A 14,329-nucleotide genomic window follows, 5' to 3' on the forward strand; every position below is an offset into this window, starting at 1 on the left:
ACACGTAAAGGCTGTGAGGTATAGTGATTTTTTAGGTTCACAAGGCAGGAATTTGGATTCTGTCCCATCAGATTTCTGCGAGAGAGCAAGTGCCTATGTCAACAGAGCTTTATTGGGCCCCTTCTGGAGCCTGGCCCGTGTCCTTCACAGAGCCAGGGCCCCACTCTCACGCTTGAAGGGTGTCAGAGTCCGGCGTGGGCTCTGGGCAGGTTTTATTCTTTGCTTCTCTACCACTAGAAGCTGGCTAAGACAGAGAAACGTTGAACGAGTGTAGTTCAAATTACAGGATATTTATGAACAGCCGTCACATTCATTCTGTAGACAGTATGTACATGGTTACCTGCACGCCAGGCCCTGTTTTAGGCTCTGGCAACACAACAGGGCACGAAACAAAAATCCGTGCCCTCGTGGGTAGTGTGGAGAGGGAAGACAGCAAAACACACAGAAGGACGGTGTGTGCAGGGTGTGAGGTGAGGGTCCGCAGAGCAGGGAAGGCGCACGGGCACACGTGCACAGGCCGTCTTCCGGGCCCCCTCCCGGCTGAGCGCAGTGTTCAGACGCGCCACCGGCTCTTCAGAGGGCAAGTATCTTAGCTTTCTGAAAAGGATCTTGCAGCACATTTTCCAGATTTAAAAAAAAAAAAAAAAAAAAAGTTGAGTCCAGGTGGTTAAGTGATTCGCCAAAGGTCATGTGACTCACTGGTGGGGGAATCTGACAGGAACCAGGTCTGAAGACCGTCCCTTTTTAAAGCCCCCCTTGTTGGGACATCGGCTCTTAACCTTGGTGCCTTTACGCTATGGAATGGTCTCACCTTTCATGGCTCTGTGAGCTTTTCTTCAAAATTATATAGGTCTTCTGCAGAAGCAGCGAAACCAGGAAGGACAGAGACCTGAGATGTACTCGTATAAGTCTTCCTAGGAATCCACATGCCTCAACGTGTTAAAATTCTAGCACATCTAGTTGTTAAATCTTCTCCCCTAAGTCTGGCTTGTGTTTTGCATTTCGTTTTCCGTGTTAACCTATATTGTGATCACCACTGTGAAGAATGTGGAGTAGAAACCAGAAAGTGACAGAGGGAAGCAGGTGATTGTGTTGCTGGCCTTGTCATTGTTTCCTCTCTTGAATGTGATCCCTCTCTCTAACGCCAATGACATTTTACTATTTTTCAGAGAGAAGCTAAAAATGAAAGAACGAGAAGAAGCGTGGGTTAAAATAGAAAATCTAGCCAAAGCAAACCCCCAGGTACTAAAAAGAGTAACGTGAAAACGTCTAGGGTATCTCTTGAATGTTTTTTTGAGCTAGGAATGTGGCTGCATCACGGGCAGGGAGGGGGTCGGCTTCACTAACCTTGTATGTGGAAACGTCTGCAATAAAAATACTTCTCAACTTTCGTACAAGTAACTTATTTTGCCCCACCAAGTTTTTACCACAGAATTGACCTTTTTTTCCTCTGTTTTTTCAATAAGATCTAAATCTTAACCAATGTACTGTGGTAAAAAGAAAGCCAGGATACAACGTCTATCTTGGGCCAAGATCAGGATTTGCTTTCTCCTCACCAACGTCATAGATGCTGTAGCTCAAACGATACGTCCCTTTCTTTTTAATATCAAAGTCCAAAAGAAAGGAACATAGATTTGAAATCGATGAAGTGTGATGTCCGTGTCCTCTTTTCCTAAAACTAGGTTCCTATACGCTGAGCCTTTTAATCGTTAAAAATTGCCTGACGTCTGCGTGTTAGCAACTAACCCTCTCTCCCGTCCTCGCTAGAAGGTTCCAGCGCGCTCTGGCAGGTGCGCGCACGCGGCATGTCTCCCGGAGCAGGCGATGCGGTGGCCCGCACGGCGCCCGCCCTGGGGCTCCGAGGGCGGCTGGGGGTTCTGGGTTGTGTGGTCTTTGGTGTTACGCACGCTGGTCTGGGTGACTGGAGCACTGCCTCTACGGGCGGGCCCCCTGGTCACCACGGGGCCGCTCTCCTGAAGATCGTCTGTGCGCCTCTCCACCACAGTAACAGCCCGCTGGCGGTCCTCAGGCTCCCAGAAAAGCTTGTACCTGACAAGAACCCCTCGGTATCCTCAAAATCCCAAAAGGCTCTTTGAGGTGAAGCTAGGTTCCAAGCCATGTGTTTCCTTGGGCCAGAGGCGGGCGTAAATCATTCACTAAGTCGGTTGTGCGGGATTCGTGGCTCTCTGACATCTCCTAAAAAACAGCACGTGATCACGAAGCTAAAAGTGTGTGTTGATGTAATGTATCAATCGTGTTCCCTTTGATAAAACCGCATTCGAGAGACTTACACCTCAGGAAAGCGGAATGACGTTAAGTGAGGCCTTCCTTCCGCCCTGGAACTACCCCCACGGCCCTTCCCTGACACGACCGATTCTGTGCTCTGCCACAGAACTGCTCTGTCCACCTGCTGGAACAGAAGGGATGTTGAACGTGAGGCTGGAATACTGACGTTTGTTCCACAACACCGTGAAAGCCCAGATCCGGGGCAGGTGGAGGTGGAGGTGGAGGTGGAGGGGCCCTGCCTGACGGCCCCGTGCAAAGGGCAGCCAGCCGGGCGTCCCGGCCAGGATCGCCAGACACCCCACCACACACGCACCCAACACCCTCACCTGAAACCAGCCAGAAAGGCTGATTTTTAGCTGTGTCGCCTGGAACGTAGAAACAACCTCATGGGAAACCGCATCAGGCTTTCACGTTACAAACGAAAGAGCGGGTTGGCTGTGTAGCAAACGTGGCCTCGTTTCGCCGCTGTGCTCTCTTCCCTTTTGCTGAGCTGCTCCTGCGTTTTCTTACGTGACACGTTTCCTCCTCTGGGCCGCTCTCTGCTGTGTCCCAGGCAGGCGACGCTGTAAGCGCCCTGGGCTGCACCTGCGGGGAATGTGGCGTTCTGGGCGCCGTGTTGACCGTCTCCCCGTTGAAACCGCGTGTGACCCGAGCCCCGCGAGTCCTGCCTGCATGCAGCAGTCCCCGATGCAGCGTCTCCAGAAGGAACACGCTTCACGAGCTGATGTCTCAGAGCTGCAAAGCGGGGCCTCGGGACTCGATTGTCACTTGAGAGGGAGGGCGTCTTGTCTAAATCCTAGTCTCTGCTCGCTGTCTGCAACAGCAACGACAAAAGGTAATAAGCCAGTGGACGAGACATCCTGCTTCCCGTTTCCGCCATGGAAGCAGTCGGCTCTTTCAGGCTTTGGCTCTGCATCTCAAATCTGCCTTTTTGAGGAACCGATTTGATAGCTTATTTTTAGGGCGCATCCCCAGCAGGGCACTGTCTGCTCACTGACCTGCATCTGGAGGTCTCCCCATCTGTCCTGGGCTGGGGGGTCTACGGCGGCTCCGTTGGCCCGCGGGGCCCCAAGGGCCCGCATCATTTAGGTGTTTTTTAAGTCACGAAATACTGAGGGTTTCTCACGTAAATGTGTTTTCCGACTCCGCCAAAGAGGCCAAGTCACAGGTGACTGCTTATTTCTGCCTGACTTTGGCGGGATTCGTGTGCAAGGAAGACAGGCGCCCGTGTGAAACCGGGTGCCACCTGCTTCCCTCTGAGAGACCGGCCCCTCGGGGCGACGTGTGTGTTCCTTCACCCTGCCGCCACCCCAGCCTCAGCAGAGGTTTTTAGTCCTCGTGAGAAGCCTCTCCTGCGGTGGCCGCTGTGTGGCACTTTTGTTGCTGAGACCGGTCTGTGGCATTCTTGCTCCCACCTCTCTTTGCCCTGAGCTCCAGAGAGGACTAGGGGCCCCACACGGCTCTCCCACTCCCACGTGGAGGGCGCCCCGCTTTTCCCTCAGAGCAGCCAGAACCTGAAATGGTCAAAAAGCAGCCCCTGTGCCTCCTCGTGAGAGTCGTGGTTCCTCGTGCTGCTCCGAGCCCCTGAGGTGCTGTGCCCAGGCAGCCACCGCACGTGGCAGATGGGCACCAGCCGGGTGTCCCGAGCCACGGGACATTCCCCAGATACCAAGACGAGAACAGGACACAGCTTCAAGGAGCTTAGGACCTGTGAGGGGAGCCAGATGGAAGCAAAGAGCATTCATTTCAGATGGTCACATTATAACCCGTGAGACGCTGGAGTTCAGGAAGCCAGGAGGTCCGCTCCCTGCCTCCGACGGGGACGCGTAAAGACACCCTGTGGCGATGGCACGGCCACGGCCGAGGTGTCCCCAGCAGGAGGGCTGAGCGCCTTGGAGGGGAAGTCTCAAAGGGGACCTCCCCAGTCTGAATTTGGGGGAAGGTCCTCGAGGCAGAGAGAGCAGAGTCAGGAATCCGAGTTGTTCGGCACAGGTGGACCGTTGGCTATGGAGGAGGGGCTGGGTTGGTCTGGACGAGGGACGAAGCTGGAGACGGAACAAATGTCGATTTTATCCCCAAAATGGATGCAGGTGTTAGTGTCTTAAGGAGTGAAGTGGTGTCGTCAGACTTGCATTCCAGAAAGTTCTTTGTGGCAGCCAGGAGGATGGTGTACTGGGAGGGGCCCGCCCTGGGGGCTCTCTAGAAGTATGCGGCTGGGTTGACAGGAACGGTGGGGCGGAGGGCCGTGTCTGAGGGCCCAACAGCACTGTGAACAGAGGCCAGGCAGGGAGACCCCCAGGGAGCGGGGAGCCATCGGGAGGGGCAGGGAGGCAGGAGGGGAACCGGAGCAGTCTCGGGGCGGTTGTGTTCCATCCGTTGGGCCCGTCGTGTCCGGAGAGGCCGGGAGGGCAAAACCCGATGACTGGCTTAGCAGCCAAGAGCTCCCCCAGCCCCAGCATCTGTGGTACCATTGGAGGGGCCGTGGGGAGGGAGTGGGGGCACGGGCAGCTCCCTCAGTCCCATCAGCCCAGCGACTTGTTTGTTGCCAAGCGTGACGGGCTTGCAGGGCACCTGCTCGCGGCTCCCCCACCCCCGTGTCTTCCTCCCCTGCCCTCCCCCTCACAGACAAAGGGGACACGTAGCTCACTGTCACCATCACTGTAGCCCTCTGCCGTGACCTTACCCCGTGTCCTACTCAGAGACAGAGACGCCTGTGGCCAGAAACGCGTCTGCGGCTCCCAGAGCCCAAGGACGGTGGGTCCCAGGGCTGTCCGGACCCGAAGGCAACACCAGCCCTTCCCTCCGTGCCCGGCCCCGGGTTCGCAGCATGCAACCCAGCCGTCCCAGCCGGCTGGCGGACTTCCGGCTAGAGAGCAGAGATGCCAAGGGTGTGGACACAGGGGTGGGGCTGATAAGGCGGTTCCAGTGAGTTAGAGCGTGGGGTGAAGGGGTGAGGCCGGCAGGTGCGTGCAGCCGGGGTGGTGAGCGGGGGCTGTCGGCATGGAGCGGTCCAGGCGGGCACGTGGACTCCCGCCCGGGGACCAGGGAAGGCTCTGGAAGGGAGGCTGCAGCCTGCGTCGTGCTCCTTGCCCGGTGCCCCGCAGGCCGAGGAGAATGAAGGGGCTCTGGTTTGTGAGGCCCCGCGGGTGCGGGCCGGAGGGGGACCCCGGGGAGGGCGCCGGCGGGGAGACGTGCCCCCCGCCAGGATGAGGCCCTTGGCGTCCGGAGCCTGAGCGCGAACAGAGAGGGGCTCCCGGCTTTGCGTTGCAGCATGCGGCGTGTGGTGAAGCGAACACCGTGAGCCTCCCGGTGGCAATGGGGACGGACAGGCCTCTGTCTGAAGATGTGCAGACGCTGAGAGAGACAGTGAGTGGACAGGCCCTCCAGGTAACAGCGCGCAGAGCTGAGCTGGGGTGCGCCCGCGCTAGTTTGTTTAAGAAACACTTGCAGGAGGTGACGGGATCCAGGCCAGCGCCTTCGGTGTGAGCCCAGCCAGAGGCTCCGTGTCGGGAAGCTCAGAGACAGTCGCTGCTCCATACGTCCTAACGACCAAAGTACTGGGCGGAATCTTTGAGAGTTTTGATTATTTGCCTCGTTTATGTTAACAGTAATGATCTCAGCCCTTAACTGTCCTTCAGATGTCAACCTGGGCGAAAATCAGACCTTTGGCAGTGGTGTCTCTCCACGCTCTTCCCTCTGCACCGTCCCACGTGCTGTGGCGCCGGGGCGTCCCCTGCCACGGCCCCAGGACACTGGGCAGAGAGCCTCATTCTCCTCCCCTTCGCACTGCCTCTCGGGGCCCGCTCAGGAGCCAGGGACGCCTGCAGGCCAGGATCGTTGTCAGGACCACCTCACGCCACGCCTGTGCTCAGGTGGTTTGTTTCCACGGTGGTAGAAATACGTGTTCAGATCACCACACCACCGATCCAGAGACAGACGTTTCTTACCGAACCGGGAAGATGTACCGTGTGGGCTCCGAAGAGGGTCATGTGCCAAGTCCCTGCCTGCGTGAGGAGCCTGTCTGTCGCCTGCTGAGTTTCTCTGAACGTGCCTACCTGTCTTCACTTCCTGGGACCCAGCACAGTCCTGCCTGGATCGGGGCGCGTGGGCCTCGCTGACTCTGCAACTTGAACCCCCGGGGGCCAGCTCCACAAGTCCTGGTGACACCCAGCACTACGATGCCGAAGCCTGAAAGGTCACGCGGGCCAGACCGTGTTGTGCACCAGATAGAGGTGGATGCAGCGTCGTCAGTGCTTGGAACCCACTGAAGCAGAGAGGGTGCTAGTAAGATTCCACTCCCCACCTGCTCGGATGGGGTCAGGCGTTAGCAAGAGCACGGGACCTCCGCCGACCAGGCTGCACGGGGCTGCCGAGCCCTCGAAGCGTGGCCACCTGCGCCGAGCTGTTGTGCTGTCAGCCGACAGCACAGGAGCTCCCAGGCTCGGTATGAAGAAAAGAAGGCAAAAACCGCTCATTCGTAATTTTCCGTTGTTGCCACGATAATAGCATTTGGGCTATGTCGGGCCGAATAAAAAATACTTTTAAAATTAATTTCATCTATTGCCCTTTACTTTTTTAATGTGGCTACTAGAAAACTTGGAGTTCCATACTTGGAACACGTTATTTTTCCATTGGGCAGCACTGGTCCAGACTCCTTTTTTCATAGAGCTGCCCAAAGAGGGCGACCCCACTGGCCAAGTCCATGCCGCTTCCTGCCCAGCCAGCCCCTAGCCTTCGCTGAAGATCAAACCCTGAAAATACGGAGGAGAAACGCAGAACACTCCTAGTAAATGTAATCCAGGTAGATTCCATAATTTCCTTACAATTAATATTCTTAGCAATGAACAAAGTGAAGAAAAAAATTACATTTTTCTCTGTACTGGCTCTGGGGGTGTTAATTTTCCTGCTTCATTTTTTTTTTTTTTTTTTTAACCAGGACAGGGTCATTTTTTAAACTACTGTTTTGGTTTTATGGCTCACAGTATGCTAAAGCCGTGAGAGCTTGCCCATCACTTGCAGACTCAGAGAAAATCAGATCAGTGTCCCTCCTACCAGGACGTTGCCCAAGAATTTGTGACCACATTCGTTTTTAAGTCGCGTAGACCATGCGGAGTTGGAAAGGAAATTGTCCGAAAGGAAATTGTGCATTAAATAGTTTGGCTTTGGAGGCTTTTGGGTTTGTTCAGTTTTCTGTTTGGGAGGGGGTTTTTTTTTGTTGTTGTTGTTTTTTTTTTGGTACACCCTTTGGTCCAGGGAGAGAATGACCTGTGTCCAGAATGTAATGGAGGTGTACGTTATGGTCCTATTTATGATTTAAGGTGACTCTAAGGGATCAAGTATTTGTTCAAGAATGCAAACCAAAAGAGCATTCTAATGTTGAGTGAAAAACTGCCTCTTAGAGTTGACCCTAGTATTTGTGGGCCCGCCAGTCCCAAGAACACCTTCCACATGGTGGACGCACCCCCCTTTCCCTAGCACAGGGCACAGCTCCTTCCCAGGGGAGCACCTTCCACATAACGTGAAGGGATCGCTGTCAAATCACCTACCCACTTAGTGCTGAGTTTCCTAGAGAACCCTTGTATCCTGACTCTTGAAATGAGATGAAATAAGTTTTTCTATGTATTCGACAGTTCTACAAAAATTATTTGCCTGCTCCTGCCTCTTAGATTTCTATGATCACGTTCCTGGGTCAGAAGACTGGATGCCATTAAAGTACCACTTCTCCCCAAATTAACGTGATCTCAGTCAGACTCCCAGCACACTTTTTTTTTTTTAATGACACGCGGATTCCAAAATTCATATGGAAACACAGAGGACCCAGAATAGCCAAAACAACTTTGAAAAAGAATAAAACTGGAAGATTAATACCACCCAATTTGAAGACTTCTTATCGATTTCAGCAGTTCAGTGGAATCCACCCCTCCCCCAATCTCAAACTATCTAGATGAATATATTTATAGTGCAGGCTCTTAGGTATAATATTTGATACGATAGACTCTTACGAATTTGAAAAATGTTGGAGTCATATTCCTGAAACTCTCAAAAACTCTGCTGTTAAAGCAAGGAGAAGATACCTAGATGCAGGAAAGTTATGTGCACAATTTGGAGAGCAAATAACAGCTAAAAATTAAAATTTGAATATTTTCAGTGCACTTCTAATTTTGTTTTTGGCTAATTTTATTTTTTGCAAAATAAGTCCACACTTACTTAAAACGATTTGAATGTCAGCCAGAACGGGAGGCATAGGAGGTGGATGGCAGAACTGTACCAGGGGAGGGGAGGAAATCCTCCGGGAGGGGGGGCGGTGGTTGGTTGGAATTTTCTAGAGAAATTCAAATTCTATGTTGACCTGTGAGAACCATGATTTGTTTTGTTTTTGAGAAACTTGTATAACCCTACATAGAACATCCGAAGAAAAATAGTAAATTGCGTGTTTATGACATTTCTACCAGAGATGTTTAAAATGTTTACAATTCTCATTGTTAACAGTCAGTTGGGAGAAAAGCAGTGTCAACCATGGAAATAAAGAAGGTGTAGACAGACGAAAGGTGGGAAGCGAAGGTACAACAACACGTAGAGTGTGTTTAAGGCTCGTGTCCTCGGGCGAAGCCCTGACAAACTGACGTTGGACATGAAGTATTTTCCTGCTTCCCCCTGTCGTTCCAGCTTGTGGTGGGAAGGACCGAGGGGGTCCCTCGAGAAGCCCTGACTGGTTGTGTCCTCAGTGGCGTAGTAAAAACGCGCACCTGTCATGTGTCCGCGAGGCCTGCTCTTCTGCTACCACTTAACTGTATGAACTTGGCCTTTCAGACCTGCGGACGCACAGCCGACAGAGGCCCGGCCTCCAGCCCTTCCTTCCCCCCACCCCCACCCCACCCCGCCATCCCCTCTGCTCGTGCTCCCTCCTCCTTCCCTGCCTGCCGTGCTTCTGGTCTTTTCCCTCTCGTGGTTCGTGAAAATCACACTCTGCCCTACCCGCCAGGCTAAGATGCCCACGCAGAAAGGCCCAGACGGGCCCAGCACCCTTGCCGACCCTTCGGGTGCTCGGGGCTCATGTTTGTTCTCTCCGCTTGCCTGCACTGGTTCCAGTTCCGAGGTTTTCACTGTTGGCTTTTTCTGTCGAAAAGTTGCTTCTCTGGAATGAAGGCCTGTGTCGGCAGTGATCAAATATTTCCAGGACGTCAAAGTGTTGGTTTCGTTTGGCCTCGCTTAGGCTTTATTTTACAGCTGCACGTGGAAGGGACACAAAATCCAGGGTAGAATTTTCCCTCTTGAGCGTCTTGTGGGCCAAAAGCAAACGTGCGTCGGCACCGTGACTGACAGTCCTCGGGGCGCATGCCCTCACGGCCTCCTGACGCGGGCGGCTCTCCAGAAACCATCTCTGGCTAGTTTTCAGGGGGGAAACTCCAAATCCCCACCTTTACCATCACCGAGTGTTAATTTCCAAGTAACATTTCTAGAAATATTCCTAACATGTCGCACAACGTTCCTTCCGAACCCTGACGTTGCCGTTTCCGTAGATACATTTGCAGAAAATCTCCCCAGGAAATGTTAGCTCTGCAAAAGATGGGAACTTTTCACGTATGACTTTTCTGCAGGCTCTGGAATTGTTCTTAAAAGCCAGGAAAAGGGGGCGCCTGGGTGGCGCAGTCGGTTAAGCGACCGACTTCAGCCAGGTCACGATCTCGCGGTCCGTGAGTTCGAGCCCTGCGTCGGGCTCTGGGCTGATGGCTCAGAGCCTGGAGCCTGTTTCCGATTCTGTGTCTCCCTCTCTCTCTGCCCCTCCCCCGTTCATGCTCTATCTCTCTCTGTCCCAAAAATAAATAAAAAACGTTGAAAAAAAAATTAAAAAAAAAAAAAAAGCCAGGAAAAGTCTGCTTTCTGTCTGCTGAGGGTACACATCCAGGAACTGTGAGAGGCTGTGGTTATGTCCTTCCTGTCAGACGACTGACTTCCCTCGAATTTTCTCCGATAAGGCGTTAGTTCTCTACCGCAAAGAGAATGTGTTCTCTTTAAACTCTGTCCTCTTTTTGATGGAGACGCGAAGCAGAAAGGCTTGGTTCTGGTTAAAGTGTGCAACTAATTGGCAGTCTTCTGGTGGATATATGGCGTTGAGATGACTTAGATGGCTCGTTTCGTTTCAGAAGTACTGGCATTAATGCGGTAGCTCTGCCTCAAAACTGAGTGATTTGTGGAATTGTTATTCATGGAAATGTGGGCGCTTTTGGTGCAAACTGCCCAGATCAGGCCCCCCACCCCGCTTTCTTTGCAGATTCACGATGCTGTAAAGCCTCGTGGAAAAACAGGAATCTTTTTTTTTAAATGTTTAAGTGAAGGGGCGCCTGGGGGGCTCAGTCAGTTAAGCCTCCGACTTTGGCTCAGGTCATAATCTCATGGTTCATGGGTTCGAGCCCCGCGTCGGGCTCTGGGCTGACAGCTCGGAGCCGGGAGCCTGCTTCGGATTCTGTGTCTCCCTCTCTCTCTGCTCCTCCCCCGCTCATGCTCTGTCTCTCTCTTTCAAAAATAAATAAGCGTTAAAAGAAATAAATAAATACGATTAAGTAAAACCTAAAAACTGAACTTGAGGACGAGGACGAGGTGGAGAAGGGGGTCTTTTATTTCTGATTCTTAATATTGGGAATTTTTACGTGAATAATTAAAATACTGTTTTTCTAAGTCCTAGAGGGCTTGTCCCCACAAGCGACCCATTTAGCACCTCTTCCCTTGAAGACCTTTTTCCAAATTTGACAGAAGTTTGAGACCTTTGCTCGACTCCAAATCCAGCGTTAATGTGTTTCCCTTCCATTCGTTTTATCCACCTCCAAAGGAAATTTCCACTTTCTGAATGGCTTCGGTAGCGGGCATCGGCATAAAAATGCCTTTCGTCCTCTTTGATGAAGTAGGAGGGTTTTGATAGCGATGAGATTTGCTGAAACCAGTGGATTTGCAAGACAGGGGTGTGGAGTGCTGGGTGCAGAGCCACACTTTTTAGACCGGATTGCCAGCCCATCACCCTGGTGGTTAGGTCGTCTCCAACGGCCCCGGCCGTGGGGGGTGAGGCCCGCGCCGCAGAGTTCTCAGGGCAGCCCTGGAGCGTGCGTGCTGGGCTCCCGGCCCACGGCTGCCCTCTGACCCCTGCGTGGCCTCGTTGGTCGCCAACGTCCCTGCATTTTTGATTCCAGGCCGAGAAAGATCTGAAGAAGGACCGGCCCCTCGTGCGCCGCAAGTCTGAGCTGCCTCAGGACCTCCACACCAAGAACGCCTTGGAGGCTCACTGCAGAGCTGACCAGCTGGTCTCCCAGGACGGGCGCTAGTCCCCCCGAGGACCGCGTCGGGCTGGGGACACCTGCTCTCTCCTGGAGTCTGTAGAAAATACATCCCTTGTGTGCCATACAAATCAGTTACACTCAGAGTCCGAGCTTTTCTTCCACCCCGTTCTGTAGGCAGCGACACACTCTGCCTCAGCTCGAGATTAGGAGTTCAAACAATGGTGGCTTCCCCGATGTGTCCGTGGAGCCCGAGGGCCACCAGCCGCGTCCCCGGCGCGTCGTCTCGGCCCCCGCACGGCCCCCGTAAGACGGCTTCCCCAAATCAGAGCTAAGGAGAGCACCCTAGACATCTTCACGTTCGGCCCAGACGGAATCCGCGATCGTTTACCGTAAGTGGTTCTGTGGTCGTGTCGATGTGCTTCAGATCAGAGGAACACTTGAAACAGAAACGCATCGCGTATTCTTGAAGACTCTACAACCTCTTCGATTGTTTCCACGTGACTGTTGCGCCAGTAGTCAGTCGTTTGCTCTCCTTGCCCTCTCTCTTTTTTTCCCTTTTCATCTCGTTGAAGTGGTCCTTTGCTGTCGTCATTCTAACACAACTTACTGGGGAAAGTGACATGACAATCCTCGGCCACTGTGTTTTCCTGAGGTGTTTCTTTACTTTGCCTGATGACCCGTGTGCCGTGTTACTCTCGTGTACAGCTAAAGCCATACTTCCAAGCCCGCGGCCCAGCACCAGGGACTCCACGAGTGAGCTCGTAGGAGAAACGTGTTTTTAGAAAACGCCTTTCTCCATCCACCTTGACCGGAATTGGAATTTTAAAACGATGTGTCCCCTTTTTTCTTTTTTCTTTGCATTTTTTTTGTCTCTACTGACACACGGTTGCCCTTTAACGAGGCTCTTGAATGAATAAAATTCTCATCTCTAAGAATTGATATGATACATTTTGTAGAAAGTTAGAACGAGACCCTCTCGAGCTCGGCCAGTCCGGCCCCCGCCTCTGGGCATAAAGTAACAAAAATGCCACCCAACGCCACCGTCCGTGTCGGGCGCGGGCCCGAGGGCTCGGACAGGCAGCCGCCAGGGCTGCGGTGAGTCCCTCCCAGCCGACCAGAGCACGCGGTATAAACACCTCATCAGGAAAAGACACTGTCTGAGTTTCCATGGGTCTTCAAATGCTGCTATAGATCCACAGATTTCCCTGCATGTTCTGAGCTTTCTGTTTGAATGGAACCGCACGAGGAGAAAAACCCTTCACCCGGGGTGCGTCTACTCCGTATTTCTCTCAGGGTGGCCAGTATTTTGACTTCCTTATCCTGCTTGAAAGCTATTTGAGATGTGTACTGCTATCCCGAGCAAGTGATTCAGTTTCCTTGGTCTGTGGCATAAGATGATACAAGTCCGTGTTAAATGTCGCTGATGCACAGAAGATAAGATGTGGCTTCTCTCAGGCTGTCTGTTCCGACTCGAGGTCGTGGGTGTCCGCTGACACGCTGTGGGAAGCGGACATGGGCCCCGGGCAGCTGTGACGCCTGCTGCTCCCGGGGTCGCCTCCGTCCCTCCGTCCGCGACGTCTGTGTCCCCGTGTCCCGGAGGAAGGTTGCAGAGGGGGGTGGCGGGGTGGGCCCCGTGTTCGGAGCAAGGGCTCACTGAAAAAAACTGCCCCAGCTGGAAGCAGGAAGGGCCACCTTGGGAGAAGAAGTGCTTCCTGAGAAACTTGACAAGTACCTATCAATTGTACCATTACGAAATGTATCCTTTAAAAACAAAAAGTTTAGATGCCTTCTCCTTTTGAGGGAAAAAGGGTGCTTTTTATCGTATAAAGCAGCGTCTTCTGTATTTTGATACACCATTGTTTGAACTTCCGTCTTTAGCTGGTAGATCCTCAGATATCCTTGATTTTGGATGTTCAGTATGTGTCGAGAGAGAGGGTCCTGGGAAGGCCCCCCCCTCTGCCCTCGGTGAAAAGCGAAATATCCGTGTCTGGGTGACTGTATAAAGCTCAGCCTGTAAAAACACCTTTTCTGTCGAGCTTTTATCTCTGCTCTTTATTGAAGACAAACATTCACCGAAAAGGGGGGGAAAAAAAAGTTTGAGAGAAACTAATTTTCTTTGACGAGAGTATTATTTCATATTTTGGCCTCTTAAAGTTTTCCTAGTTAGTACTCAGATTCCCTGTGCTAATTGTTCGACTTATATAAGATACACCATTTATTATATTATATAGATACACCGTTTATCCTGCACCAAACTGATTTCAAAAGTACGACATTGAGAACAAACCGGTGACTGTTTTTCTTCATAAAGTCCTGCATTCGGCATCTTCACTGTTTCCAGACTGTATCTGTACATCAGAAATGTCACTATTCCGAGTGTCTTTTTAGTGTGGCTTTAGTATGGCTTCCTTTTAATATTGTACATACATTGTATCTTTGTTTTATGGTAATAAGTAATAAAAATGTAGACTTCATATTTTGTACAAAATGTCCTATGTACAGAATAAAAAAAAGTTCATAGAAACAGCAAAAATAGGTAAGTGGCACAATTATTTTTCTTTAGAAGATATCTGTAACTTTACGCTTTAGTGAAATGTTAAGTACCTACATATTTTTTAACATTTTGTAATCCAGAACTTTTTGTTTCGACATTGTTTATGAAGAGGAAACTTCATACACTCGCCATTTAATATGCTCTTTTATCTAATTTTAAAAAACTCTAAAAATGGTGTATTATATGGACTAAATAAAGAACATGTGAATTTTACTGCTCA

General features: G+C 51.7%; 1 protein-coding gene across 5 annotated transcripts in view; it reads left to right on the plus strand.

Annotated features, from left to right (window-relative positions):
- PPP2R5C (protein phosphatase 2 regulatory subunit B'gamma) overlaps positions 1–14,329 on the plus strand; it is a 129,974-nt gene extending 115,645 nt beyond the window's left edge. For 2 of the 5 annotated variants that reach the window (XM_040478252.1, XM_040478253.1), the window contains 3 exons: positions 1,170–1,242; positions 5,557–5,673; positions 11,469–14,329. In XM_040478252.1, coding sequence (XP_040334186.1) covers positions 1,170–1,242; positions 5,557–5,673; positions 11,469–11,600 — 322 coding nt within the window. In that variant the 3' untranslated portion in view covers positions 11,601–14,329. Of the gene's footprint in view, positions 1–1,169; positions 1,392–5,556; positions 5,674–11,468 lie in introns of those variants that run through there. The other 3 variants (XM_040478247.1, XM_040478248.1, XM_040478249.1) reach the window with 2 other exon arrangements.

Source organism: Herpailurus yagouaroundi, unplaced genomic scaffold (assembly GCF_014898765.1).
Source record: "Herpailurus yagouaroundi ecotype Mexico unplaced genomic scaffold, PumYag 141, whole genome shotgun sequence".
Classification (NCBI taxonomy): Eukaryota; Metazoa; Chordata; class Mammalia; order Carnivora; family Felidae; genus Herpailurus; species Herpailurus yagouaroundi.